This window comes from Microcebus murinus, chromosome 2 (assembly GCF_040939455.1).
Source record: "Microcebus murinus isolate Inina chromosome 2, M.murinus_Inina_mat1.0, whole genome shotgun sequence".
NCBI classification, from domain to species: Eukaryota; Metazoa; Chordata; class Mammalia; order Primates; family Cheirogaleidae; genus Microcebus; species Microcebus murinus.
This window is the reverse complement of record NC_134105.1, coordinates 112,274,200-112,301,137: the sequence shown is the minus strand read 5'-3', so window position 1 is coordinate 112,301,137 and position 26,938 is coordinate 112,274,200. Positions and strand designations below refer to the sequence as shown.

General features: G+C 40.3%; 1 protein-coding gene across 3 annotated transcripts in view; it reads right to left on the bottom strand.

Moving 5' to 3' along the window:
* Nucleotides 1-26,938, bottom strand: part of PBX1 (PBX homeobox 1) — a 277,176-nt gene that overhangs the window by 16,645 nt on the left and 233,593 nt on the right. For 2 of the 3 annotated variants that reach the window (XM_076000347.1, XM_076000348.1), the window contains 4 exons: nt 23,449-23,584; nt 19,751-19,910; nt 12,386-12,498; nt 10,907-10,996 (listed from right to left, as the gene is read on the bottom strand). In XM_076000347.1, the coding sequence (XP_075856462.1) occupies nt 10,907-10,996; nt 12,386-12,498; nt 19,751-19,910; nt 23,449-23,584 (499 nt within the window). The remainder of the gene's footprint in view (nt 1-10,906; nt 10,997-12,385; nt 12,499-19,750; nt 19,911-23,448; nt 23,585-26,938) is intronic. The other variant, XM_076000349.1, reaches the window with a different exon arrangement.

Sequence of the window (26,938 nt, the reverse complement as noted above, 5' to 3'; positions counted from 1 at the left end):
CTTTTTTACACCCACACACACACAAAAAAACACACACTTTAACACAATGCTAGAAGGCCTTTGAGCACAAAGTTGGCAGTTAATTTTCTTCTGTGTGATTTTTTTTCTGCATTCTCCAAATTTTCTACATCAAACATTTTAATCAGAAAAGAGGTAAATATAAAATTTAGGATGCTTTATCTAACTTCAGTTTTGTTTTGTGTGGCCAACCTCCAGAGCTCATTGGAGAAGAGAAGCCAATGCCATTCGTGGCCAAATACAGGTCTCAGGAAGAAAGGCTGAGGAAACTGGGACTCTTTCCCCAGAGAAGAGAAAGTTAGGAAGTGATTTCTTCACTGTCTTCAAAATACCTATGAAGGGTATTAATCAGTTGTTTTCCCCTTCCCATGAAAAATAGGGCCGATGGAAGTATGCTAAACAGAAATCAGCTTAGACAAGATGGAGAGCTGTTTGAGAACAGGCTCTGGGTCTGTTTATTCTTTTCTCTGCCTTAATGCCCAACACAACTGCTGGTTAATAACAGCTCCCAAGAAAATGTCTGCTGAACGCACGAGTGAATGGATGAGTTGTAGATCAAGCTCAAGGCCACAGAGACAACAATTGTCCCAAAGAAAAGTATGGGGAAGAGAAGAAAAAAAACAGCAACTGATATCTGGGCTCTGAATCTATACTCGTAAAATAGTTCTGGCATGAGTTAGTGGAGATCATAGGGTCCACAAGGTCTAAATAAGGCAGAGGGAAAAAAATGGGTTCTGGGCTGTGGTAAATGGAAAGAAAAGGAACAAAAAAGCCATTCTCTTATGGGAGAGACCCTCTGGACACCAGAAATACAAAAATGTGTGTGAGGGTTCTGGGAAGGCAGAAAATCCAGTCATGACAGTCTGGTTCGCTGGTGAATAAAACAAAACCAAACTCACTGACACCAGGTTCAACTCGGCTCACTTCAAAAAGCATTCATTAAGCACCTACTATGTACCAGGCCTGAGTTGAGGGGCAAGATACAAAACTATGATCCCTCACTTCCGAAATGTATGGTCTAGAGGGGAAGTAAAGATGCGTATCGGGAAAGAACTCCCTCTCCAACTCCAGCGTGCTACGTACCATGCAGGCGCAGCCTGAAGGAACTAGGAAGTACTTCCAAGAGAAGACGGGGTTGAGCGGAGTCCAGTAGGGTGAGTAGGATGATGAAATGTTAGCCTGCTGCCACGGGCTCTGGGCTATGAATTCTACCAATTGAGAACTTTTGCCACTGAGGATTGCCTCTAGGAAAAGCCAACCTTACTATGACAAGAGAGCAAGAAAGCACACATTTATAGCAGTAAGCACTTCAGAAACCTGTGGTCTACAGATGAGGTAAAAGAAATGTACCAGGCCAGGCACTTGGTGCTTTTCAACAGCAAAAGTGATTGCATTAGATAAGGAATGAAAATCGACACCGGCCAGCCCATTGTGCTAGCCTTCAGATTTTTGGTTTTTTATTATTGTTGTTCGGATGCCTGGTTTTCTCCCCTCTGACAATTTTTTTTTTGCTTACATTTAAACAATCATAGTTATTTTCACAAACTTGAATTAAATAAGTTAATGCACATAAAGGGCCTACCACATTAAAAAGAAGTCAATAAGTGTTAGCTATTAATACAATTATTAAGTGGCATTTTGGCCTGTTAATTTTCTATCCTTATTGTTTTTTAATTGTTCTTTAATTTACTGCTTTAAACCACTTCCTTATGTTATTACTACTTGATCTTTTTGTTAATCTTTGTGTCTTATTAGCTGATGTTATTTTAACTACTCTGTCTAGCTTATTTTATGCTTTTATTGTTCCCCTTAGTACTTGTATATCTTACTTGTCTTTACCCTCTTTAACCTTCATTTTGCCATTTTACGTGAATTTATAAGTCTCCTGCCAATATTATCCTTCCATTACTTTGTAGTTCATTATTAAATTCTTAAATTTTTGTTATTATTTTTCTATTTAATGTTTCTACTTTTATTCATATCATCTTTGCACTCCATTGCATTTATTCTTTTAACTTAATAAAAAAGTCTATCTCTACTTATATGGCACACCTAGATTCCTAGAACAAACAGTCTTGCCTTCTGTTATAATGAACCACCAAATCTCTCTATAAAGAGACACTGGGTCTAAAATCTTGTTCTCTCTCGTGTACGATCACTGGGTCACTAGCTAAGTTGGCTAGCCAAACACGACACGGTAGAGACATAGAGTAGGCTATATCTAGGAAAGGACTTTGTATATAATTTTCCATATTTAATTTTCATAAAGGAATTGACTAGTCTTAAACCTTCTATATAATACCACCCTGAGAGGATACACAAAATACTCACAACTAAGTTCTTGGAGTTCTTTTCCATATCTTCTAGGCATAAAAATTACCAGGCAACATAACAAATTCTCTTACTATGTGGTTCTTGTCGACTCCCTTCACTTAGCATAAGGACTAGGGGTCAAGGGTCCATCTAGATAAAGGGAAATAATAAAGGCTTTGGCATGTGACTGACCTGGGGCCCCATCCTGGCTTGAGTACTTACTGCCTAGTTGGTCTGGGGTGACTACTTAATCTTTCTGAGTCTCAGTTTGCTTATGCATAAAATGAAGATGATAACATTTATAAAGACAGACATTCAAATCTAGTGGGGGGGGTGTCTCAATAAATGTTATGCGTTAGTATTCTTAGTATGGATATTGGTGGAGGTTCAAGTTATCCCTAGAGCTTTAAGCATGTAATTAGTCGTGCTATTGAGCCTTTATCCCTCTAAATAAGGCACAGGGCCCTCAGTGCTTATGCCGAGTCTCTTCAGAGCCCAGCGCTCTGGTGAGAGAAGGGACATAAGGTTCCTTCCTCAGGAACCCCATCCTTTTATAGTGTCCTCTTGGTGTAAGGCTCAGATGTGGAGGGGCTTCCCCACGCCCAGGAGCGACCACTCTCCTAAGGAGAAATAAAGTATAATTTTGCATCAGAAAATGAGGTGGACTTCAAGCTAAGAGACACTAGAGAAGAAAGGGGAGAAATGGCAAAAGACAAAAGAAGGGAAATGTAATATCTTACAAGTGAAGGAATCACATTATAATTTAATTTTCTAATATCATGAGTTTTCTATTTTTATATATTTCAAAAGCTTTCCTTATTAAAAAAGGAATACAGGCCCCTTTAAAAGTAGGCATACCTGATCAGAACTCAAGGCAAGTGTAGAATAAGCCACCTAATTTGATTTAAAATGGTCGTTCTAGCAGGGCGTGGCTGTAAGATAGGATGACAGGGTGAGAAGACGAGGCTGGGGGTGGAAGTGGAGCCTCAGATTGGAAAAGAACAGACTATTCTGTGGATAACTTTGTGTTCCATCTATCTTTTTCTTTCTTATTTTGTTTTGTAAACTATGAGAGTGAGGTAGATACAAGAAGATAAAGGGTAGTAAATTTACATGCAAGTGTGTTATATTTGTCAAAACTCAGAGGACGGACACTTAGAATTTGCATATTTGTGTGCAATTTTGTCTCAGAAGAGAAAAAAACTGCAAACAAATATTAAACTCTAGTTAATGATACACATGCTATTTACTTTGAAATGCATGGAAAAAACCAAGATGGATAGAAGAATGAATAGAAGGATAACAGAAATGCCAATATACATGATGAAGCCAGGAGAGTTAAATATTAATGATAAACACTAGGTCGTGGTATGCTGGTTTCACTGTAAAATTCTTTCAGCTTTTCTGTATGTTTGAAAATGTTCAAAATAAAATGTTGGAAAATTTTAAAAAGGTAGTATTCTTTAATGCAAAGAGAGGAAGGTAAGCCCTAGATAGCATTTAAAGACTTTAGACATTAGAGCACAGCTTCTCAAACTTAATGTGCTTACAAATTACCAGGAGATCTACTTAAATTGCAGCATTTGATTTAATAGGACTGGGTGGGGCCTGAGATTTTACAAGACTCCCAGGCTCCTAGGTGATGCTGTTCATCTGCAGGCCACACTTTGAATGGACTAGCGGGGCAGGGAGGAAGGAACAGATAAGTCGAGGCTGCCAGCAAAGGTTTACGTCTTCTGGGAGACCCAAAACAGAGCCTGTACCTCGTATAAGCGCCAAAGCGTTCAGACTTAAAACAAGGGTTCAAGATGAGTTCGAAGACACGTCCTGCTTAGGCTTGAAAAATGACTAGGTTACATGAATTAGTGGCTGACAGAGTTGAAAATTACTGCAAATAGAACCATAATAAATGTAGGTATTTCTATATCTACATTTAAGTCTTCCTTGACATTATGTTATTGTTTAAAGCATATTATTATGCTATTCTGAGTTAACTTCTTGTACATGGTTAAATTTTGATAAAGAGTTCTATTTATCTCAGGGAAGTCTTACTCAAGCAGAAAGCATGCCTTCCTGTGTTTTGTGTTAGGATGTCTGCTCCGTTCTCACAGCATGGTCATACTTCTAATACCATCACCCCGCCTTTGATGGCTACCAAACCACTGTCAGGGCATCTAGAACTTCACTGTCCAATATGGTAGCCACCAGGCACAAGTGGCTATTTAAATTTAAATTAATTAACATTAAATAAATTAAAAATTAATTGTCTTTGTCATCCTAGCCACATTTCAAGTGCTCCTGAAGCAATGTGATGCTAATGGTTAACTTCTCGGACAGTGCTGAAATGGAACATTTCTATTGGTGCAACAAGTTATATTAGACAATGTGGTTCTAGAAGAAGAGCTTTTGCTAGAATCACTTGCAAAATCTGTAAAAGAATGGTAATGTCAAATCTTGTTTATAAGAAATTCATATATCTTATAGTTAATATGAATATATAAATATATTATATTGATTATATTGGGTGTGTAGTTCTTCCCTTTAAGAGAATCAGAGGACTAAACCAGATAACTCTCAGTTCTTTTAGCTTTTATGAAATGTAAGAACTATGTCCTACTCATGTTTGTATTCCTGGTGCCAAATATTAGAAAGATCTCAATAAATATTTGTTAAACTTGTTACATGTTTGTCAAAAAACATTTGATTTATTCATTTACTTATTCCGTCAAATTGCAACATATTTTGAGTTCCAAACATTTAATATTTAGAGTTGTAAGAAAGAATTTGTCCAAACTCAAACATAACCAGATGGAAATTTTTTTTAAAAAAAATTATCAAATTTTAATATAACAGGAAATTCTCAGATGCTGAATTGGCGTGGTGTTAGGTTTAAAGGCCTTGTAATGTAAAAAGCAAAGGAACTTAACTCTGTTTCCCTTTGGTTCTGTCATGAGGGAAAGTCAGGCTGTTGAGCTTCCTGAAGATGGGAGTCTATCTATTCTATTCCTCCTGCCTTCAAATTTTCAGAGACTAGTCCACCGTGTAAGACCCCTTGATTCTCCTCAGTCTCTTTACCCTCCGTCCCTAGCTGGGGACTAGTCACTGGTCTTTGGCCACAGCAACAGAAGGTACTCAAAGAAAACCAACTGGGGAACACATCTGGGTATGATTTCAGCCCTTCAAAATTCAAATTCGGCTTGGTAAAATAGAAGAATTGAAATTTTTTATCATTAAAATGAGTTTTTAAAGATTTACGTATGAATTTTAATGATCACCCTCACTTCCCAGTCCCACAATTCCACATGTAGCAACATCTCATTAATATATCCTTTAAGTGGAAGGTGGTCTCTCAGAAGTAGTTTAAAAAAAAACTGAAATTACAGCATGTGGCCGAGTGTTACCAAGTAACTCTTGTGATATCCAAATGTCTGAAATACATTCACTTAAATAGGAGGCCACTTTTGTCCTAATGGTTTACAGCCTATTTATTACTTAGTAAAATTTTTCCCCCCACCTAACATAGGAGCAAAGCAAAGCAAAACAAAAACACCTGTATTATGGTTTACAAAGATAAAAGCGCCATCTCTGTTTTTTCTGCTACTGTAATGATCACAAAGCAAGATTAAGGATATTTTTTTTCTGTCATAAATTGATGTTAATGACAGGTTGCCTTTAGAGAGATGACACTAACACTTTTGGTGGAAATGGATAACAATTTCCATTTTCACCAAAACTTTTGAATAAGAAAAATCTAGAGGGGTATCTATTGACATTCAAGACTGGATGGAGTGAATTCATTGCCTTAACTCACATTTTAAAACAACTAAAAATAAATCGTTTCGCCCTGAAGAATAATGCTTTCTGCTATCACAAAATTCAAGAAATCAAAGAGAAAATTTCCTGTCATGAGAGAGCTTTTTCCTTCCCATTTAGGTTTCAAGATACAATTTAAAAGGGAAATAATAGCGGGGTGGGCTAGAAAGTATGGAAGATACTAACTCTAAGGAAAGAGGTTTTTTGGGAGGTGATCTACAATTTAGTCTGGTGTCCCTTGAGCTGACACTAAGAATCAAAGATCATAATTATAGAATTCTAGAACCACTGAACTGACAAGGCATCTTCAAGCTTCCTTATCTGGTGAAATTTGCAAATGAAGGAACAAACTGAGAGAGGTGAAAATATTCCTCCAAAGAAAAGCCAAAAGAAGGATCCAAGTTCACTAATTTCAAGTTGTTTCCATTTTGCATGGGGTTATCCTTGGAGGTTCCAGTCCCACACCTAATAAGGAGGACAGTGAGAGTCCCAGGAGAGACAATGTTGTATCGTTAGACAGATGGCTATCCCACACACAGGTATTCTTTTAAAGGGATTCTTTTAGGATAGGAATACAATGACTCTTTTAGGCTAGGAGGAGTGAAAGGAATTAATTATAGGAATTATCCTATTGCTAAGGATAGTTCAGCACTATCATCACCATGTAACTTCATATACTAAATGCTGATGTGAATCTTATTCTCAGGGAATCTGCATTGATCAAAACGTTTGGAAAACTTTTTCCAAAAAAGAAAGACTTAAGAACATTTTTTAAGATTTTTAAAGACGGTATATTTATGGATAAGAGAAGCATTTGAGATAAAAATTCTTACTAGATACTTTAGGGCTGGTAGACCAGATGTGGCCATTGGTTAAACATGCATTTTTAATTTAGTAGCATCTTTTCCTCTCCTATCTGATGTATCCATTCAAAAAATATGTTCTGAACAACTCGTATGTGTGTTTTAGGACCACAGGCATATGCAGGAGTAAAAGACACAGAGAGAATTAAGTATCCTTTGTGCATACAAAGTAGAGAGAAGAGGGGAAGAAGGACTAAGAAAAAGAAGACGGGCACCAAGGACGAGCTGCACTTGAGAGAGTTAAGTGTGATCTTGACAGTAGGGTGGGATGGGCAGGCAGTGCAGGAACGACAGGACATCTGTGTAGATGGCATACATGAGTGAACATAGGGGGAGAAAGTACGTAACCAGGCAAAGGTGAGCCGACCACACTGAATGGCATCCGGAGTTTACTTTGATGATGGGGGTATGAGGTGGCAGAGGTGGAAAGCCCTGAAATTCGGACTCAGGGTTTGAGTTTGCTTAGGCAGGAAACAAGAGCCACTGATGACTTCTGAGCAAGAAATGATAAAATTCAGGGGATGCATGCAGGAGAGAGGAGGAACTACAGACAGCAGCAGTGACTGGGAGGCTATTACAACGGTCTAGTTAATGAACTATTTCTAGGACTACGATGGTGGCAGTGGGAATGGAAAGGAAAAATATGTGATAGCTAAGTGATCTTTAAGCATGTCTGATTGACAGAGAAGTGGAATAATCTCCCTCCGTTACTTAGAGCCACTCTAAACCCAGTAAGTATTGCTCCTTGTCATATGAGAGCACAAAGTGCTTAAGGAGGTATAATTTAACTCTCACAGTGGCTAAAGAAGGGGGTCTTCAGGCCTTGCGTAACACTATATCCATCTCAAAAGCATACCTTTCCATCAAAAGGGAGAAAAAGTGACAACTGTGTCCTAACCTATCCTCACCAGGAACTACCTACTGAGAAAACTGCTCACACAAGAAGGGGGAAAAAAAAGGTCAAATTAGAAACTTATCACTTATAAAATTTCATACTGTATTCATGTGGAAATAATTTATGCCTTGCCAAGCCCTTTCCTACTTATTTTCTCATTTTCCATAAAGCAGTCCTTGAGGTACAGAGGGTGAGAATTACTGGCCCTGTTTCATAGAAGAGAGATTCGATGTGGGCACACGAGTTGCTGGGACTAGCGTTTCGGCTCCCTTTACAGAACTCTTAACACTACACCTGGCAATCCTATTGCCACGTGGTCAGTCAGTTAAAGGCAAGTGGTCTGAACTTTACAGGACTTAAAATAGATGCTGGTTGGATAAGATACGGGTGCTGTGAACACCCAGCCAGGAGAGTAGAAAAAGGCTGCCCAGAAAATGTCTTCTACCAAATGAAACATAATCCAGAGCCTGGCTGGGAATTCCATTGCAGCTTTGGGTTTAGGAACTGTTTATTTTTATTTCTGGGCATAAACCTTTCATTCCTGTCCTTCCTTGTCTCTTCTTGCCTCTCCTTCTCTCTCTCTCTCTCTCTCTTTCTCTCTCTCTCTCTCTCTCTGTTCTCTTGGCAGCCATGGTCCTACTCTATACAGGCACATGTCTGAGCATCTAATACCACTGGCTAAAAATATGTCTCACCATAACTAGCTGAGCCTTCTGCAGGTGGTACAATTTAAAGTTGATATCAAAGAACATATCATGATCAGCCTTTGATTCATTTACCCTGCATATTAAGGACCCAGAAACAAAATAACCACGGTTCACAAGGAAAAAAAATTAATGCAAAATGAGAGACTCTTTCAAGTGGCATTTTCAAGCCCAGTTTTTGTGGTGGGCTTATGTAATCAGAAATAATCGTCTGCACATGTTTGGTTACACTATTTCAGAAATTATTCCCAGCCCACCAGCTGACGTCATGGGGGTCGTGTTGACCCCTCTAGAGTCTGTCTGCTGCTTTCTTCTGTGCTACTCAGTTCAGAAAGAAAAATGCCAAATAGCAGAAGTGTCAACCCCATTTCCTGCCCAGTCACGTGGACTTTCTTCAGTTCCCTTTCTGAGTGTGCCCACATTCTTGTCCCCACTCCACTGCACCGTCCTCACATTCCTCTCTTCTACTTATGCACAGAACAAAGCTTTCTCTGGAAGAACTGATCTTTTATCTCAAAAAGATTTAGGAAATACATAAATGCATGTGAGCTTAAGCCTGCACACACAGACAGACTAGAGCAACTTTTTTCATTTGGAATTCATTTTGAGAATATCCTTTCCCATGATGGTTCCCTGTGTTTTTCCAAGTAGGCTTCCCAGCAAGTCAGCCATGAATACAGTAATAACAGTTTGGTGTTGTTAGCAAAGCACACGACGGGAGGAATCCCTCTGCTCTTGGACATTCTTCCTTGAAAATGACATGATTGCCCAGAATATGTTTAACAGTGCTGACTTGGACCTCCCAGCTGCCTTCCCAGAGAGGGACAAATATTGCATAAACTCAGAGCGGATTCTGCCCGGAGAAGGTAGAAAATAAAGAACTGCTGATGTAAGTGGCCTTCACTGTCACCAAGACAATCACAGTCTAGTGTTTGACTCCCTTCCACAACATTCCTACCAAGTAGCTAGGCAAACAATGTTAGAATTTTCCAACGATGGGGGAATTCTTGACTTCTAAGGGCAGCCAATCTTTCCTTTTGGAGAATTCTGACCGGGACAAAAGTCCATAAATGCTCAAGTGAAATCTCTTTCTCTAAATCCACCACTCAGTGGTCCTGTCCTATGCTTTTTATATACAACATTTATGATGAATCGAATCTCTCCCACAGGTGATAGCACATCTAAAATTAGCATGCACTACCCAAACCTTATCTTTTATGGGGTAGGAATTCCTAATTCTTTCAACCATTCGTTATCTGATGGAATGGGTGGCATTCTCTGATTTTCTCCCCAGACAGCAAGAATCATGTACGACTTGACCAATGCAGAGTTGAAGGGGCCATCACCTCCTTTGCTGCAGATGTTATACCTCAGTTAGTACAGTCTAAGACTACATTAATAAATCACTCCTAGCTTTCCTTCCTTCCATCTCTGATTGACTTTAATCATAACAACAGAAACAAATAATAAAAAATGATCACCACCAACCAACCACAGATTTCTTCACTAGTTCTGAGCCAATAGTTCCACTGGAGCCTCTTGTGACCTCTAAAAGCCCAGGAATCACCCCTGATCTAAAAGACAGCCTCCTTTTCCAGGCTGCCCTCTTGTCCCAGCTTGCTGTCACCGCTGCTGAGATAGCGGACGATTGATCTGAGAAATCAAGTTGGATTGCTGTCCCAAATCTACACTCGGTTCTCCTTGTGTCTGTCTGATCGATTTCACTCTGTGCGACATAGCTTGTCGCTATGAATTTTCATGCTAGTCAGGAGCCGCCAGCACACCCAAGAACAAGTAGAAGATGGTCTGCACCCCTCCCCGTCCCTTGAACAAACCCAGCCTCTGCGTTAAATTTTTTTTTTTTTAATCGTCCATAGACAGATTGGAAAAAGGTTATTTTTTAAGACCACAGACCTGGATGCAATGGGTTTTGACCACTAGGTTTTCCATCCTAGGTTCCCAGGCCCCAGCTTGTGGTGACATTTCCTACCACCGTTGTACTAGGTGTCACCTGTTTAGCAGCTCCTCTAGCTGAACGCGTGTGGCCGCAGGTGCCATGCAAACACTGATTGCGTCTGACAGCCCTAGACGCCAGCTGCCTGCATGAAGCCTGCCCAATCACCACTTTTTTTGTGGGTAGGATGCTGCCGATGGCATGACCGATAACAGAAACAAGAAACTAGGTGACCGTAAAGCTAAGACAAGTCCTACTAAGTGGCATTCTGGGCCCTATGGCCTTGAAATAATTGGTAGTGATAGAATAAAAACAAAGGGTGGGGGGGGGAGCCTTGTTTTCTTACACTGATGCCCTGCGGACTGTACATCTGACTGGCTGCGAGTCCGTCATTGTATCCTCCTGTCTGGCTGATAACATGGCGAAGGGTATCCACCTAAACGGATGAACGACAACAGAGAGGAAGTTAGTCAGAGAGGCGCAGGGCAGGGGAGGCAGCTCGTCACCATGCAGGCTCCCCTCTGGCATGCCATAGCAACACAGTCATTTTGGAGACAGTCTTCCTAGGAAAGAGTCCAGGTAGAGGAGGCCGGACCTCCTCTCCATGCCAGGTCGGTTACCAGTTCTCAGTTCAGTAGGCAAGGCCGTAAATGACAAAAGGGAACGGGGGCTCCCAGCACTGAAGCTAACCCAGCAACCAACGCTGCGTGAGATGGTGGGGGCGGGATGACCAAGGGGAGAGTGAAGGAACTGTCCCTTCTCCCTCTTTGTCTTCCCCAATCATCCTGTATGGGCTTCTCCTTTGCTAGGTGTCTCACAAAAGCCAGGGTTCTGTTTGGAGGAGATTTGAGCAGCCATCTCACAGAGACAGCAGTGGGTGACTAAGACCTGTTTGTTTGTTTGTTTTTTTGTTTTTTTTGAGGGCTTAAGCGATGGCCAGTTGCTTAGTCACTTGACCAAAGCCTGACCCTCTCACCTCAAGCTTGTTTCCAGGCAAGGCTGCCCGAGCAAGGGGCCGAATCACGGACCGGTTGGTCTAGTCCAGGCACGTACGTACGGCTTCCTGTTCCACGTGCAGTGTGGGAAACGGGACTGACGCGGCCCAGAACTTCCCTAGTATTCTGACCCAGAGCATAATACTTTAACCTCTCACATCACGCTTCATGCTGACATGGTAGCAAGGCTTCCTGAGCTATCGTGAGGCAATGTGCTCCCTGTGGAGCCCTGAGCTTTGACATGGCATGACTCGATTTTTGCTTCCCAGAGTAGACTCCTACTCATCACCCAAAACCCAAGTCCCTTGACCTGAAGAATGACTAGGAAGACGAGTTTAGTCACCATGGCTAGGTGTTTTCAAAGCTTAAAACGAAAACATGAGATACGAATAATGTATTTGCCTGCTCACTGATTACCTCCTTATTTGGCAAATGTTGAGGGCGGGAAATCAACAAATGAGAGGGAGACCTGGAAATTGAGATGGTGGCCTGATGTCCTCTCTCTCCCTTTGGCGAGTGAAGAACATGCTGGCTCTCCTCACCTGATATGCCTCGACCTGTGCTTACTGCTCCTCTCTTGCTCCTACCGTGACTCAAGAGCCAGAGCCAAACACGCTCACAACATGTGGATGAGATTCCCCATGACAATGGTTGTCTTTGTTTCGGTTTGGTGTGGTTGTCATAAGGTCTTGGTTCTGATCTCTCTCTCTCTCTCTCTCTCTCTCAATCTCTCTCTCTTTCTCTCTGGACAAAAGCAGGAAGCGCCAATACGACTGAGGGCTCTTGGACTCTAGTGCATTCACCTGGCAGCATATTGGCTGGGTCCCTACCTGTGATTGCACGTTGGCTCCAACCTGGGCCCCTTGGTAAGAATCCCCATTGAGTGACTGCACGCTCATGAACAAATCTCCAGAGTTTGACATGTTAAAAGAACTGGAAGAACCTGGAAAGGAAAGAGTGAGGCACCTGAATCACAGAAAGGAAAAGGCTCAACCCCCGCAACTAACAGCCAAGAGGAAGAATGACATGCAAAGCAACCCCTCGAATAAAAACTAAAATAAAAATAACATCAACAGAGTCTGGTTAGTAGCATGAAGAACAGAGCAAGCAATAAAGGGTGCATATTGTTTATGTTACATAAAGCCACGCCTTACTACAAGTTGCCAGTGGGACTTAGCAACTTCAAGCTGAGAAAGAGAACATGTATTCTTCTCAACTTTTCTATTCGGATTGCCGTCTCCAGACCTAGGATCTCTCTTCCATGCCTGAGTTGGCCAGGGGACCACAAGATAGAGAATATGTGCTGGTCAGTTATACTTCTGCCCCATGGTGGAGCACATAAGCTATTTAACTGGATTCTAAATACGCTATTGCTAAACCCATCTACTCTCAGGTGGGAAGCAGCACCTAGGAGGGAGTGCATGAAGGCAATGTCACACACAAGGGCTGGCCCTTCGTATGGGTCTATTGACATTCTTAATTTCTAGAAAGAAGGTGAAGTTCCTTTCTGGGTGGCAAACAAGCCCAGGGAACCTTGAGGACTGTAAGAATATGTGGGGGTGATCTACCCTTCCCTGCCACCTGCCAGGATTAACGAGGATGAAACAAATAATGGGCCAGGAATTCTCAAACATGCATGAAATATGAAATGCTGCTGACAACAATAATATGAATAATAATAATAAAAGAGAGCCTCAAGAATGGCAGTTAAACATCTGCTTTCACTTCCCAGAGATGGAGGCAGCATCCAGAGAGCTAGCCTTTAGGTGCATCCTGGCACCACTGTGCTAAACCTAGTCCAACCTCAACCTCAACATAAGGGATTGCAAAAGCTTCATATTATTCTGAAGTTTCATCGTGCAGCTCAGCGCATTAGGAAAGAAAGCTCAACGTGCAAGGTTTGGTTAAAACATGACATTAGCCTGGAAAAGGAGAGACCTTAGGGACCCAGGTCAGTTGCACTGTCTTATTTCCAACCCTGCGTTGCTCAAAATGTGCTCTTGCCCTCATATTCTGAGACAGCCATCCTCAGGGTGGAATCGCCCAACAATGATTCATGCCTCAGCTCTGACACTTTCTTTCTTTTCTCCCAAGGCGGGGATTTGAGTTCTCCTAGAAAGCTTTCCTGCCCCACATGAAGAACTGCAACTAAGCAGAAAACGAGGCTTTTCTTTCTTTTTTTTTTTTTTTCCATAGAAGGACCACTTATCAAGTGATGAATTCTAAACTCTGACACTGTGCTCTACGCTTTAACTATCCACATTATCTTCATACTTCAAAGGCAAGGGCCATTTAGAGGAACCAGGTGATTTATGAACTTGGGGACAACCCCAAGTTTTAAAAAAAATCTCTATTTTTCTTCGTTCTCTGGGATGTACATCCACATGCAAAGAAACTAGCTAACTCTTTTGCTCCACACACTGATCCTACACCTAACTCCCTTCTCCTTCCTTCTTTCCCAGGAAAAAAGAAACACTTTCTTTGGGGGATAGGGGGTGACTCAGGCATCAAACCAAAGGACTATGCCATCTCCATAGCTCTGTAACCTATCCTGTTTCACCTGGCCCATACTTCTCTGTTTAGCTCATCTCAAAGGAATCGGAAAAGTTTGGTCGTGGCAAAACAGGCATGAGATCTGAGTAGGTGTGGTTTGTACCCAGTTAGTAGGATGAAGACTTGGCTTGTAACTCCCTTCCATTACTGTGGGACATGTCTTTGAATCTGTCCTCCTTAACGTGTGGGTGAAGCAGTGTGCAGCACAGACCACATTCTCATGTGCAGATATATAATGCCTAGGTCTCTGCATGTTAGTTATATTCCTCTCAAATCTTCTTTGTAATCACAGAGATGTAATCTAAACAATAAAAGCCATTTTGGAATGAGTGTCACAATAATGCTCCCATTTAGATGTCATCAGAACCAAGCAGAGTCAGCTCCAAGAACCCAAATTATAATCGTCTATATGTCATCAGACCCCCCCCCCTCCCTTTAAAAGAGTCCTCAGTTTGAAGCCCAGTTATTTTATTTCTCTCCCAAATATCATGTAGGAAACATGCATGCTATATGCTTGGCTGATGGTTTATTGGAAATTAGTACACAAACTTAGCAGTGGGAGAAACCCCAAAGGGCCATGCCGATGCCCAGCAACATGGCATCCGTGGAACCATGAAGGTATGGAATGTGCCATTTACAAGATGTACACTGCAATTGACACAGATGATTTAAAAAATATATGTGCATAGATAAATTGTAAATATGTCTGGCTGCCTAATGTGCACAGAGATAAATATGCGCATATAAATGTACTTCATGTACAAATGCATTTGTATCAGAGCAGTAATTGCAAAAATAGTCCCTCGTGCTCTTGGCTGTGCTGGTTCAGCATTTTGTCGTCTCTGTACACCCATGTACAACACCACATAACTTCCGACTCTGTGATTAGTATCCAGAGGCAATGCCTGTGCTAAAAGAAGAGACCGGGTGCCACTAATACCACAGGAAAACCTAAATGATGAGGAGAGGACATGTTCTTCACCCAGCATTGGAAGTTGGAAAGAAATTATCACGGAATGGACAACCTCCTAGGAATCCAGAGGCCAATAGTGCATGGGCTGTCTTGGAAGTGCTGTGGAATTCTCAAAGAGCTAGGACAGAATTACTTGGCTTGCTGAAGAAGGTCATTTAGGAACCTTATTTGCAGGTTGTTGTGAAGTAATCAGCAGTTACTAGAAGCACGTTTTAAAATGTGCTTGTCATTAAAAGATTCTGAATTTGGCTTGGGAAGGGAGGCAAGTGGCTCATTTAAACTGCCACCCAGACATCTGGGGTATATATGGGGCTAAATCTGCATTCAACCAGACAGAGAAGGAATAATGGATCACCTATGGCTCTAATGCATTTGCCTGGGCAAGCATCATGATGTGAAAATGTCTTAACATCCATTTTTGTAAGATAATTTCCTAAAAATTGCATTTTTACTTTAAAGAATCTTTGGGAGACTTAAATTTGTTCAGAACAACAACAACAACAACAAAAACCAATTAACTTTATAATCCACAAGATAGAATAATGATAAAACCTATATCTGGGGCAGGGTTTCTCAACCTTGGCACTGTTGACATTTTGGGCCAAATGCTTCTTCACGGTGGGGGATGTCTTATGCATATTAGACTGGTTAGCCACATCCCTGGCCTCTATCTAAGAGATGCTACTAGCACCCTCCCTCCAAAATTGTGACAACCAAAAATGTATCCAGACATTACTGAATGTCCCCTGGGGTACAAATTCACCCCTAGTAAAGAACCAACGGGCTGGAACAAGAATGGATTTAATTTTTCCTCTTAAGGAGCTCAAAGTGTTTAAAGGTATTAGCTTAGTATTTCTTATAGCATTTTTTTATGAAGTACTGCCCCAATTTCTATAGTTTAGAAATCAAGGCTTCAGATAGATTATGTGGCCAGTCTGATTAGATTGGACTCTCATGCCATTTGGGGATAGAATCTCTTTACTAGATGTAAGTTTAATGATGCCTCTTGCTTGCTTCTCCATTTCCCCTTCCAAATTCAAAAATGCATTGTTACTTTCTACTTAGTAAAAGAGTAAAGGATTGTCTGGTTCCATGTAAAAACCCTACAATGGATGTGCTTGTCAAGGTTCTAGAGTTTCAATTCCAGGAAGAATTGTGTTCATTTGCCACTTAAACATAAAGATGAGAAATACAGAAAGAAAGAACATGAGGAAAAACAGCAATGGGATGATTTTTTTTTTTACTTGGTTTTAAGAAACAAAATTATAAAGGTTCCTGGGGATTTGCTAAAGGGTCAATCGACTTCTCAGGATGCATTACGTCCTAACTGTGTGTACTATATAGAAACTTCTCATAGGAAAGGAGGATTTGGAGTTTTAATATGATAACCTTCCACCAATACTGAAATACACCAAACCTCCTATTAGGGGTGTCACAGATTATGTACAAGTGTTTTCCCTTGACTAAAATAGTGCCAGAGGAAGGATTTTTTTTTTTTTTTGGCTGAGTTTTCGGTTCTCTTTTGACACACACACACACACACAACTAAGCAAAAGAATTCAGATCTGGGGGTTCTGAGCCTTAATAAGCCTGTGACTGCTTAGCTAATCACAGAACCTGATATATCATCAATGCCGGTGCTAAGCTATTGCAGCAAACATCTGCAACGCACAAGCCAACTTCTTTCTTCTTGGATGTCAAAGTATTCTCCAGAAGATAATAGCTCAAGCTTCCAAGAAGAGTCTTATTTTTCCGAGGTCTTAATTCTTGCTTTTATAACCTCATCAAAAATAGGAAATTGAGAATGTATCATTTTAGGTGACTTCAGAATAATTATGGACCCAGGGTTTAAACTATTGCTTCAGGGGTCCCCATTTTTGCTTTTTTTTTTTTTTTTCCAAAACTTAATTTTCTCTCCTGCCTTTAATTTTTTCTCTTTACTCCATTTGTTTTGCCCAAATCTGCTGGTATAAACTATGAAGAATGTTAAATGTCTCTAAATGGTTGCTAATGCCCCCTTGCAGGTCCTAGTCCTAAGGGTTATTTTTATAAATGATGCTTTAGGAAATAGGAGTCAAGGCACATATCAACAAATAGGAATATTTAGAAGTGGCCTAAATAAAGGTACTGAAATGCTGCCATTGATACAGAGCCTCTAGAGCAGGCGTTCTCAAACATGCGGGCCACTTAGCACATTTATCCAGCCCTCCAGGTGTTTTTGCCACCACTGCCTGTCCTGCTTAGCAGCCGACTTGTCTCGGGCCCACAGTGCGCACTTTCCAATGGTCTGAGGGACAGTGAACTGGCCCCCGTTTAAAAAGTTTGAAGACCCCCGCTCTAGAAGGAAGATTTACTTGCAAAGTATCTTCCTTGCAGTCGAAATGAGTACATGTATTTACTAAAACTTGGGGTAAAACTTCTTCTCCAATATTGAGGATATAAATATTTCTGAGGTTCCTTCAAACTCTGCCAAAAAGAGTTTTCACTTATTAATTTCTTATTTAAAACTTCCTATTTCAATTGTCATTCATCCTTTGAAATTATTAAAGAGCCAGCAAACAACATAATAAACAGCCTGTGTGAAACTTACGAACATTTCAAAGTTTTTACTTTATCTGTGCGATGATTTAGGTTGGTTAAGAGCAGAAGAAAATACAGAAAAGCTCATTTATGGCTTTTCCTGTTAGAACATTTATCTTTTAAAATTCCATGCTATTGCACACAAAGAATAGTCTTTTCTTTCATCTGTACTTTAGAAAAAGCACTACAAAGGGGTTCCTCTGCATATTATTTCCAACAACTTAGGCACAACTGGAAGGCTTAGCTCAAATTTTCCATAATAATTTACTTTGTGCTCAGAATAGTCACATGAAGTTTAAGCCACCAGAAAAATTCCTTAGAAAACTGTAATCACAGACTGACATTCCATAAGACATTCCATAATTCTTAAACACAGAGTAGGGGGTTAAAATGCTTACTTTTCTCTTTTTAAGGGCTTTAGGAAAGAATAAATAGTTACGCATTTAGTAATGAGGGGAGTCCACAGGGCCCTTCTAAGGACTAGTCATAAATCATGCTAAGCCATCTGCGATGCAGATATATCAGGGACAGGAAAAAGTCATTTTGATATCTGTTTTGCATTATGATAACCTTTGCAGGAGTGTTGAGTGCATTTTTGCTAATGTTGACAGAATTGTACTCCTTCCAAAGAGACAAGTGAAAATGTCTGCCTAGCAGTGCAATTCAACTTGCGTTGTTGGGTCTGAAATGCTTAATAATTGACCAGATGGGGAAGAAGGAAACTCTCTGGTTATTGAACTTGTTAGCCTTGAACCTTTGTCAGTCACACCATGATAGGGAAAGAAGAAAACAACAACAACAAAAAACCCTCAAAAAGCAAATGTGCTCCTGATTCAACCTGCACTGCTGGGAAAAATAAGACTGGACTGAATTCTCCGTTGTCTTACTATACCCACGCTTAAAAAGCCCAGGCCACTCTCCATGCATTTAAATCAAAGAAGGCCATGATGGTACAGCCCAGTGACTTGCAAAAATCTTAAAATAACAAATCAGTGCATCTAGAAGCTCCTAGAAGACGTTAATGTATGGAGCCTTAGATGTCTCCAATAACAAGCCACCATAAGACAGAAAATTTATTTTAGTGGACAAATTTTGGGGTCTAAGATACCACATCCTCTAAAAAATGGTAGAAATTAGGTTTGTAATCATATGATAATCAAACATATTTAAATTTGTAACCCTTTAAAGTTAGAATCATCAATTTTCTTAGATGTGTACCCCAGTCAAAATTGATGCATTTTGTTTATTATGGGAAAGTACCATAATTTGATAACTTATTTAATGAGGAAATATTAGTTTCTCTTTTACCAAAAAAAAAAAATGTACCAACATACCTTCTATAGCATATAATCACTAAGGTTATATTTTACACATTATTAACTTTGTTCCTTCACATGTGGAAACTCAGCACCAATGGCACGAGGCACACCTAAAAATATATTATTTTAGCCTAAACTCTGAAATTAGTGATATGATGCATATTCACTAAAATAAAACCTAGAGCATAGCACATGACTCATATTAGAACAAGAACACTAGAATCTGAATAATTTGAATTAAGGATTGCCAATGTTCTTTGTAATTCCATAAAGAAAGCCAACAACATAAAACAATAAAGAACAATAACTATAAATAACATACAGAAATAATCATAGCCTAGCTTGGTAGACCTAAATACTATAATGAGATATTTGCTAGAAGAGTAAATATTCCTGCATCAAATGCATGCTAATAGGTGACCCAGACATTACGTGAGAGACTATCTCTAAGCATTACGCTTAACTTATTTATTGGTATCCCTGAAAGGGAAATTTAGAGGTCTCATCAAAACAAACCAATTTACCTCTGTCTCAACTTAGACAGACACATTAATACAAACCTGCTGACACTCCCGTCTTGTTAGGAGTGTAACACATTGCTTTTTGGAAACGAAAGGAAAAACCCAAAGTTGCATCAACAACAAAAAAGATAATTCAATACATAAATCAAACAATCAGAAACCTAAAGAATGAAAAGAAAACTCCAATGTATAGGAAAAGCAAAGATAAAAATGGAGAACAATCCCCCCCAAATCAAAGGAAAAACTAACCCGCTGAGTTGGGAGTTGAGGGTGAGTTAGCTTGGCTTCCATGGGCTGACACATTGGTGGCAGTGACAGCCGTTTTGGCAGCATAAATATTGGCTTCCTCTTGAAATTTACCTATGTTCTTCTTGTACCGGATTCGCTTATTTCCAAACCAGTTTGATACCTATAACAGTTTAAAAGAAGATAAGAAAAGTTACCATCTCATCCTTCAGAAACTTGACAGAAGAAAAAGAAGCGCTTATGTGAGGATGAAGAGGTAGGCTAATTGGTCTCATTCTACGCGTGATTTTTGCGACATCGATAAAAAGACGTGGAAGAATTTTAAGAGGAACCACTGCAGAAAATGAGATTCTCTTCTTAACATAACCAAAATTTAACAAAATCACTGTGATAAAAGTTTTCCTATAGAGGAGCTGCTCATTTAAGCTAGGACCCTTTTAATTTACAGCAAGCATTTTACGTTTGCTTACCTATTCAGTTGCGGCAATAAAATCAACCTTTCAGGAGAAATGTCTCTTATCAGTGCTAAATGTGACTGTGCATAATTAAAATACACAGGCCTTTAAATATCCCTACAAAATCTATATCAATATATAGGTGCTTTCCTGCAACAGATTAATTTCAAATTTTTAGAAGTTTAATAACTTTAACACTCAAATTAACTTAGATTTGTAGCTGTTTTTTTACTATAGACCTTAGGATCAATATAATTCAATCCAATGGATTTTACTGAGTATTTTGTGTAAAGCTTGGTATTGTCTACATCAGGAAACACTGAAGCATATAGCTGAATATTCCTTTGAATTCCAGGCTTTAAATGTTAAAGCCAATGAACACAATAAACCTAATTTGCTTTCATTTGTTAATTTATTTTCTTCATGTAGCTGTCTTGGTTTGGTCTGGTACCTCTGTTCCCTTTATACCAAGACCTCTTCCAGACACAAGTAGAGATACAGTTAAAACTCAAGTTTTACTCTCATAATTCCTGTGTTGGGGAGGCAAGTTTTATACTCCATATTCCAGATGTGATTTTGAACCAAAATGTTATGGCTTTTGTAAAATTACAAAACAAACTACAAAGTTGATGAGGATGGGGGAATTAATCGAACACATACGATAGCTTACATATAATTTATATTAATATTTACTTCCCGATAATGGCAGATAAAGACAATTCTTACAAAACTACACTTATTTTTTAAATACATTAGCTGAGTTAAAACATCTTACAAGGCTAGCCCTCAAAGGCTTACACTACAGCAGAAATGCCAAGCATTCGTTAAAAAAATCAAACTGTACCATTACAGCATTAGTAAACAAGAGAGAAAAAGTTTAAATAAAATGCTTTATTTATTGTAAATACTGGTGTCTACAGAAAAACAGAATTAAACTGGAGGAGGAAGGGGACTTCACTTTTAAATTCATGTTTTTCTTGATATAACTTTCACTGTCCATATGAATCAATCATAATTAGGGTAGCTTTTTGATTTATAAGTGGTACAGGAGAGGGAAAAAAGGTAGGGAGATTTTTCTCAGGTATCTAGACGACCTGGAACAAAGAGGGGGAAGATGATAGTTTAGGAGGACTTTTGAGGAGCAAAGGAAATACCAGAGGTCAAATTAAATCAGCTATATGTGAAAAAAAAAATGAGTTGGAAGGAGGTGGAGAGGGGAGATGGTGTGGGAACTATCCCCTCGTAAATGAGAAGAATGGCACTGGTAGGAAGATTCTAGGTCACTTCAGGCATTTCCTGCACTGTCCACTAGCTCATATCATATGCCTGGACAATGCACAGAGTCAGTTTTTTTCTGACATTGGTCAACTAATGATTCATCAGCTCATGGATTAAAGACCTAACATGTGTTAGGCACTGGAGATGCCCAGATGACAGACACAGCATGAGACAGGTAATACGGAAAGAACAGTAGATTTTATAGGAAGAGTTGGATTCACATTTCAAACATACTAATATTGAAGACCCTATGGGGAGAGACACAGCCAAGTCCAGTGGGAAGGAAGATGCATGAGTTTGGTGTTCCAGGAGAGAGCTTCCATCTGGATATTCAAATTGAGGTACATTAGTAGCTGTGAGCATGGAAGACGTCACTCAGATAAAGTATGTAGTACAGGGCTTTTCAAAGCTACGTGTTCACGGAGAGCTTGTTAAACACATTGGCTCCCGAAGGCTCATTTTTATCTTCAACAGGTATTTGAAATTCTGAATCCTACACTTGGAATTCAGACAATAAAGTGATTACATTCTACTTGAGAAGCAGAAGACTCCATGACTAAAAGTCACCGATTTGTGAGTTAGTGATGTAATTCATACCTGGAACCATTTATCAGACGTGCAGCAAATGTTAAAAAGCTTCAATTCCTTTTTTTTTTTTTGTTCTTGCAGACAGGTGTCTACATTTGGACAAGAATGGTTACAGCCTTATAACAAACTAAGCTACTTGAGTTTGACCACTGATGTTCTGCTTTCCCAGAACTGTCAAGACTGGCAATGACCCCCAGCTGAGTCAAAGCACCCAAGAAAGGCCTGGAGTCCATTCATTCTGCCTTAGCTGAAAGGATGTTTGCAGCTGCAAAATCATCTATAGCTCACTGTGGCGGCCCTGGCATTCCTCTCATTGTAGGTATCTTCCGTGGAGTTCTGTATTCTGACCAGACCTAATTCTGGCTTAGCTAAACACAAGTTGATGGGATCACACCATGCAGGGAGTAACAGGAGACAGGATTGTCTCCTGCAATTGAGGACTGCAACTCAAGGAGGTGCAGTTTATCCAAAACAGCATCTACTTCATTTGAAAACTATTAAGTGAAGCTTCTCACTAGAGCAGGCTTCTCCACGACTCCCTCCCCCTCCTCCACTTTTAGTGGAAATATTAGTACATTTAGTTTTCTTGCATGTTACATAATTCTGGGGAAAACTTTCTCTGACACATTTTAGAACAATCACTACTGGTCTCAACTGTAGACCAGTGGTGGTATCTGAGGTTCAGAAGAATGAGAAGGTTGGATGGATCCTCTGAGTGGACACAATGTATACACATATAAAAACTGTCTGCTTTTCTATCTCATGTTCATGTTGAAGACTCCGGGTGTATACAAATTTTACATCATGCATTCTAAGTCAACAGGCACCGGTTATGGTTACTGCTCTTTGGGGGAAGGGGTCACTCAGTGACATTTTGTGCGACCATTCCATTTAATCATAGTGACGTGTTAAAATTCCTACACTCAGTCACAGAGTCAGCACATCAAGAGAAGGCATTTAAGTTCCTTTCATTTAAAAGGCTATGTAACGACTACTTCCATTCACTGACTCTTAAAGTTCCTGGGCTGGGCAAAAAATGGCTAAGGAATTGACTAAGTTTGAGAAGAGAGCAGGAGGAATTCAGATAACTTTGCAAGTACATTAAGACATTTGGAACAAGGGAGTGGTCCGTGGGAAGAACACTATCCCTGTTTTTACACTGTACTCTACTATTCTCCTCCTGCTAGTCCCTCTCAAGTTTTGCCAGGTACTTACCTGGAAACTCCTTTATATACATCAAGTGCCTACCTTGCCATTTTAAGGCTTTAGCTGACAGAACCTGCAAGGCATGAATGTTTCTTAAAGCAAGACCTCCAGGCCCCTGCCTTGTGGTGCCACCAGGGCCAGGCTACAGGCTGGGCCTTTTGAGGGGCCCCTTACCTGGGAGACTGTGATGCCGCACTTCTTGGCTAACTCCTCTTTGGCTTCCTCACTGGGGTAAGGGTTGCTGAGATGGGAATAGAAATATTCATTCAGGATTTCCGTCGCTTGCTTGTTGAAATTCCGTCTCTTCCGCCTTCATAAAGAGAAAGGAAACAGTAACAAAAAAGTTTGCACCAAATAAATATATTCATAGGGAGAGAACAGGATCTACTTCTGGGAGAAGACCAATGTTTGAGCAAAAGGTGAATTAGAGAATATTTGCCAAAAAAAAGGGCTGGATACCAAAAGCATCACTAAAAGCATTTGTTCGATACTTCTTTGTGCACCAGCTGGGCACCTGGGCACCAAAGAGAAGAATGGTGACAAATATTTTTAGAGAGTGGTGAGGAGCATGGAGTTGCAGAATTCAGGCCATCTTGGTTTTGAATCCCGGCTCAACTGAATACCCGCTGGGTGGTTTGGGCTGCCTCTCTGGCCTCAGCTTTATCAACTGGAAGTGAAGAGAGTCATACTGACCTCACAGGGTCAGTGGGGGAGAAATGAGGTCACACACAGACAGCACTTGCCACAGTGCCTGACACTCGGCAAATGCTAGGACTAATGGTGACAGTTTTTCTTCCTACCAGGCTCCAGGTATTGGCCTTAGTCTTCATAGCAATCCAGTCTGGTTATTCATTTTTCACAACTAGGGAGGTAGACATGCTTTTTCCTATTTACCTATGAAAAACTGAGTTCAGAGGTCACTCAGCTGGTACCCTACAGAGCCAAGATATTCATTCAGGTGTGCCCGACTACAAAACCCAGTCTCTTTCTTCTATACAAACTGGCTCCTGGCAATTACACAGAGACTCTGTAGCCATAAGTTAAAAATAAGTTATCATTTTCTTTCTATTCTATCCCCATGTAAATGCATGAAACATTTTTCAAAGGCATCAGGGGAAGAGAGGGCATAGAGCTGACTGAAATTAACCCCCTGAAGGCCTGACCTCTCTTAAAAAGAAAGAAGTGGCACTTCTTAAGCAAGAACAGCTGCTAAATGGTAAAACAAAAGCCCACAGAAATCTTTTTCATATACAGGTTGCCAAAAGGAAGAAAAGCACTTTTTTTGAATAAAAGCATTTTGCTGCCTTTTAAAAAAAGGTGCTAATTGAACTAATTTAAAGTGAGAATCACTTTATTGCTTCCTCCCAGCCAAGGCCTGTGGACCACTGAGAGAACAGCTCAGGGGACTGACTGCAGGCTCACTGGCCAGCCCTGCTTGACGTTGTGGGGCCTTCATCTTTAAATTAGCTCTCTTAGCACTTTTGCCTTTCTTGCTTTCTTGCTTTTCCTTATGGAAAAGATTTCCAGAACACCCCTGATTACGCCAGGATACAGGATTTCTCAATTTAGCCAACAGAAAGCACTGATGGCCTTGCTAGACAGGAAATTCAGCTAATAATGTATTTTCAGGGTCCCACTTGGATTAATTAACACAATAAAGTGCCTGATTTTACCGGATGAACACCATCTGTCCACAGGTATTAACCACATCTGTCCAGATTATGCCAAGCCCAAGTCACTCTCCCAAATCATGCTGAGTTTCTGGGTCACCCAGCATCAGAAATTGTATAGATGGGATTTAAAAGCCCAACTAAAAAGTAGGCATGTGTTAAAAGCTCTTGCATGAAGGGAATTTGGGGAAGACAGCCAAGTGGCTAACTCAGGTCTCCAGGCCAGTCTTTGGATAATCTTTCTCTGCTGCTTCTTCGCCTAAGGAAGACTGTTGTTTTAGGCCTGAGGAACTGGACCCTGAAGGCTCCCCTGATTGGGAGAGCCTCTGGTTGTTCATTCAGTTGTTTGCATTAGCATTGCAGTGTATTTTTTGGGACTCTTCCAACTGAGCTCAAAGGAAGCCTCTCTGGAATGAGCTGCTGGTGTGCCGATGGTGCAGACAGCTGTTCCCGGCTCCCTTCTCCTCGTGATGTGCAATCTTCCCTAGGTGGTCTCATCTATTCTGATGGACTCGCTTATCGCCTCTTTCGGTAGCTGTCTCAATCTAGGGGCCTTTGAAATCCTAGGATCAGGATTTTTCAGAATCGCAAGAAGCCTGGCGAAAATAACACCTTTCTGACAATAAGTTTGTTTGAGTTAACTGAGACACTTGGTTTCTTTGTGTTGGCTTGAAGTGTTCTCAGGTGGGTGAGTTAACATTTGTGATTTCAAGGCAATCAGAAGCTTTGAAAGTTGGGTCTCTGGACTTTTAATTTATGAAATGTGGCGTTGATTAAATATTACTGGATAAATATGGTATTTTTAGGGACAGAAACCTTCCGAATCAAGGGGTTCTTGTGGGAAAATTTTTATAAAAGACTTGTGATCGTGAGAGGTGTAGGTACCACAGATACATGTTGCTAATTACCAAATATGTTGTCTCTTGCCCTAATGCCTCTCTTAACAGCCATTGGCCGATTTATCATTGCATACGTCAGGCACCTTCAAACAAACTGTGTATTCAAAACTATTATCACTTTTCACCCAAATCAGCTCTATCTTCTTTATCACCCACATCATTTAATAACATTATCACAGATACAGTTCATTGCACTTCCTAATTTGTTCATTCATTCATTCATTTGTTCAAACACTTGAGTACCACCTAGCCAGAACATGGGGGTCTCAATCCCTCCTGCTTTCTTATCTTCATCCAATGATTGGCTCCAAAGCAAGTCCTGCCAGTCCTATCTTTTCAAATCTATCCCTCTTATTCAGTTCTTGTTGTCACTGCTATTTTCTTTTCCTTCAAAGAGGAGAGATGTTTTTATTATGATCTTTTATATATGTGGTTAAAGTGACGTATTTTTTTTAATTTCAAAATATTAAGAGTGTACTGCTATTTTTGAAATGAGGTTAGAGGACCAACTGCCTATCACGTGATTGTATGACTAGTGCTGTCTGTGCAATAGCACTTTCTCCAATGAGTGGAATGTTCTATGCCTGATCTATCCAATACAGTGGTCACTAGCCATATTGGCTGCTTAGCAGCTGCAATGTGGCTGGTGCAACTGGGAGACCTCATTTTAAAAATTTTATTTATTTCAATTTAATATTATTTTAATTATTTTTTTGCGTCTATAGATAATATTGCTATAATTAATTTAAATTTAAAATTAAAGAGCCATATCCTAGACAGCGCAACTCTAGAGCGATGTTTTCCAGAAATAGTGCCCATGCAGCCCTCCTGGAAAAAGAGCACATCTCGGCTGGGCACGGTGGCTCACGCCTGTAATCCTAGCCCTCTGGGAGGCCAAGGCGGGAGGATCGCTCAAGGTTAGGAATTCAAAACCAGCCTGAGCAAGAGCAAGACCCCATCTCTACTATAAATAGAAAGAAATTAAGTGGCCAACTAAAAATATAGAGAAAAAATTAGCCGGGCATGGTGGTGCATGCCTGTAGTCCCAGCTACTCAGGAGGCTGAGGCAGGAGGATCCCTTGAGCCCAGGAGTTT